At 35.6% G+C, this 2,978-nt stretch overlaps 1 protein-coding gene across 1 annotated transcript in view; it reads right to left on the minus strand.

Moving 5' to 3' along the window:
* The window catches only part of LOC106467806 (irregular chiasm C-roughest protein-like), a 73,189-nt gene that overhangs the window by 11,606 nt on the left and 58,605 nt on the right, over positions 1–2,978 (minus strand). The window contains exon 8 of the mRNA XM_022396002.1: positions 1,772–2,026. Coding sequence (XP_022251710.1) covers positions 1,772–2,026 — 255 coding nt within the window. The remainder of the gene's footprint in view (positions 1–1,771; positions 2,027–2,978) is intronic.

The raw sequence follows: 2,978 nt of genomic DNA on the forward strand, positions 1-2,978 counted from the left end.
CTGATTAGATTGTGTATTAACTTTAAAAGTCAACATGATGCAAACTAAACGGATCCAGACACGTGAAAATTATTACCATATTGTCTAGAATTACCTAAACAGAATACTTATTGATGTTATAAACTCTGGCTTGTTTCTATATATATATATGTTTTCTGTTTGTTAATGAAAACGTCTGAATTTCAAAGCTTATAATGGTTAAAATAGGGAACGCCTACTTGAATTCGATGAAGTTGTTGTTGTACAGATAATCCAGAATGATGTTACTATAATATTAAGCTGGACAATGATGGGCAACACTCTGGTTTACTTTGTCTAATACAAGGTGTGAAATGCTCTTAATGAGAATTTGTAAATTACGTTAAAAGAGTTAATCGTCACAAAAATCAAAGTATGAGAGTTAATTCACTCACAAATTCTTCACATTTGTTGTTTTAACTTATGTACACAGCTGATATTACTCAGCTGATCTTAAAAGGAAATGAATATTACTTCTTATGATCATTTTATTGTTTACTACTGCACTGTAAGCTTGCGGATATATATACTCTCAGCTCAGAGATAAACAAACTGTACTCTAACTGTCGGATAGGACTATAGTTTAAGATCATTACTTGAATAGAACATATTTCAAGCGTTTGTATATCTTTCGAGAAAAACTCTAAATGTGATTTTTTTACGTATCGCACACTGACACGTGCACAACCTATAATAACCAGAAATTTAGTGTGATGGTCCTATTAATGGATCTATCAAATAAAATGCTGTGCAGCTGAACATAACGATTTGTCAGTGTCATAGAGGGAATGATGAACTCGGGAGTCAGAACACGTCGGTTCAAAAGATCAGATTTCCGTAGAGAAACCTAAACCATATTTTATGCTTAGCACACGAGAAAGAAAATATAAAAAAAAACATACCGAACTTTATTCTTGGTTAACACAAAGTTAATTTATAGTTTTTAAAACAGAGCATGCCATTTTTTTGATTTATAGCAAAATAATAAATTCTTTTTTAAGTTGCGACTTTTTTGTATCAAAATTGCCTAAAGGTCCGTAAACCAAATAAACGTTCCATTGCCTTTGAAATGTTGCAACATTATTTCTCTGGTTCCCTTTTCAAAGCCTGCCACGGGCAAGTAATGACGTCTGCTCCGAAAACTGTAACAAAAGTATGTAATACACTCAATATCGAGAACACAAGGAAGTGTGTCTTCAGTACCGCGTGAGGGCGCTTTACCATATAACATCCATGGTTAAAATCCAACCTAAAAGCAATATTTGTCTGTGATGCCTTAAAGGCCTGCATGCATATTCTTATTGTAAAGTAGCTTTTTTTTCAACTTTAATACGTTTCTAGTTTCTTTGTAATTCTTTTTGTCAGTGTAACATTTCTCAGCATTCACATTGAACGTTATATAAATTACACCTATTGCTGAGATATGCCTTCTGATACTCAAAATACGTCACTGCATGTCTGCCTTGATGTCTCCAGCTGAAAATTTGGCGAATTTACTGACTTATAATTTTTTGTAGCAGGAGCACAGAGTAAACTGAGATGATATTGTTTAGCGTGTCTGTGATTAACTAAAACAAAATTCATAATTAAGCACCTCTCGTAATACATAAGGTCTCTTTAAGGTCTTTTTATAGATAGAAATATCAGATGAGATACGTAAAACAAATATAGAATATTAAAGTAGGTATAGCGGTGAAGAAGCACTAAATATTCTTATATCAACACTGTTCGAGTGTCATAAGAGAGAAATTACCTTTAATGTAGACCATTACATCTGTCGAAATCTCTGGAAAACCTGGTACTGTGATTCTGCATGTGTATTTTCCCGCCTTTTTAGGTGTAATATCTGAGATGACGAGCTGTGGTCCAAATCCTACGATACTACTGGACTCTTCATGCAGCCACGCTATTTCAGGGTTAGGGTTACCATCAGCGTCACAGCTCAGGCAGACCTCTCCCCCGATGTCTGCAGCTATGTTGTCTGTGAACGTTTTAATTTTGGGACCATCTATGGAAAAATGCGATATGTACAGAAAGTATTTGCGGGACCGTCGTTAAACAGTTTTACTCAACCAGCGATACATAAGTAATTTATTCATTCAAATTATACACTTGCAGAGAAGACTAAAACGAAATAGGACCACACTTATTCCTCAAACCTTTGATAGCCAGGTTTTTCTTTTCGTCAGTCCAAGCTGGATTTATATAAACAGTATTTTATCTTCTTCTAATAACGTAAAACACTTAATTGAACAATCCTATATTTTGTGCTGAAAATGATAATAAAAACCTTGTTATGAAGTGAATTGGCAATTTCAAATCCAGAAGGTGCCTGAATATGGACCTCAGTGAATGAAAACTATGGGTTACGGTTAGACACTGAATCACGATATATTGTAAACCCTCGCTCTCTGGGCCAGACGTGACCTAATGGCTAGTGTGTCGTACTTTGAAGCTGAGGGTCCCGTTTCCGAATAAACGCACTTTGCACGTCGGGCAGTGGGTGAGTTATAGAAGTGACGGCGAGATTCCCCTAGTTAGTTAAGCAAAAGTAGTCCAAGAATTGGCAATGGTTGCTTTTACTAACTGCTATTCTTCTAGTTTATTAGTTTAACCCTTCAACCGTGGGCGACATCACATGATGTTAGCATAGGCGACTGAGGTTGACATCATATGATGCAAATATTTTGCATGCAACATTTTGAATGGTCCGTCGTAGAAATTCGCGAATATTTGCGCAAGGGGGTGGTAGGCAAATTTACACAAGCCGCAAACGAAGGGTTAAAATTAGGGACCGACAGGGCAAATAGCCCCTCTTCTTTGCCTAAGCCTCCCTCCATTTTTTAACGCTAAAAGGTTTGATCTGCCTTTCTTTAAAGCTTTATTTCAATGTATAGCAAGAACACATATTAAATATTTTTCAATAGATTATTGATTTTCAGTTTATGTGATCTAATAGA

This window comes from Limulus polyphemus, unplaced genomic scaffold (assembly GCF_000517525.1).
Source record: "Limulus polyphemus unplaced genomic scaffold, Limulus_polyphemus-2.1.2 Scaffold2746, whole genome shotgun sequence".
Lineage (NCBI taxonomy): Eukaryota > Metazoa > Arthropoda > Merostomata > Xiphosura > Limulidae > Limulus > Limulus polyphemus.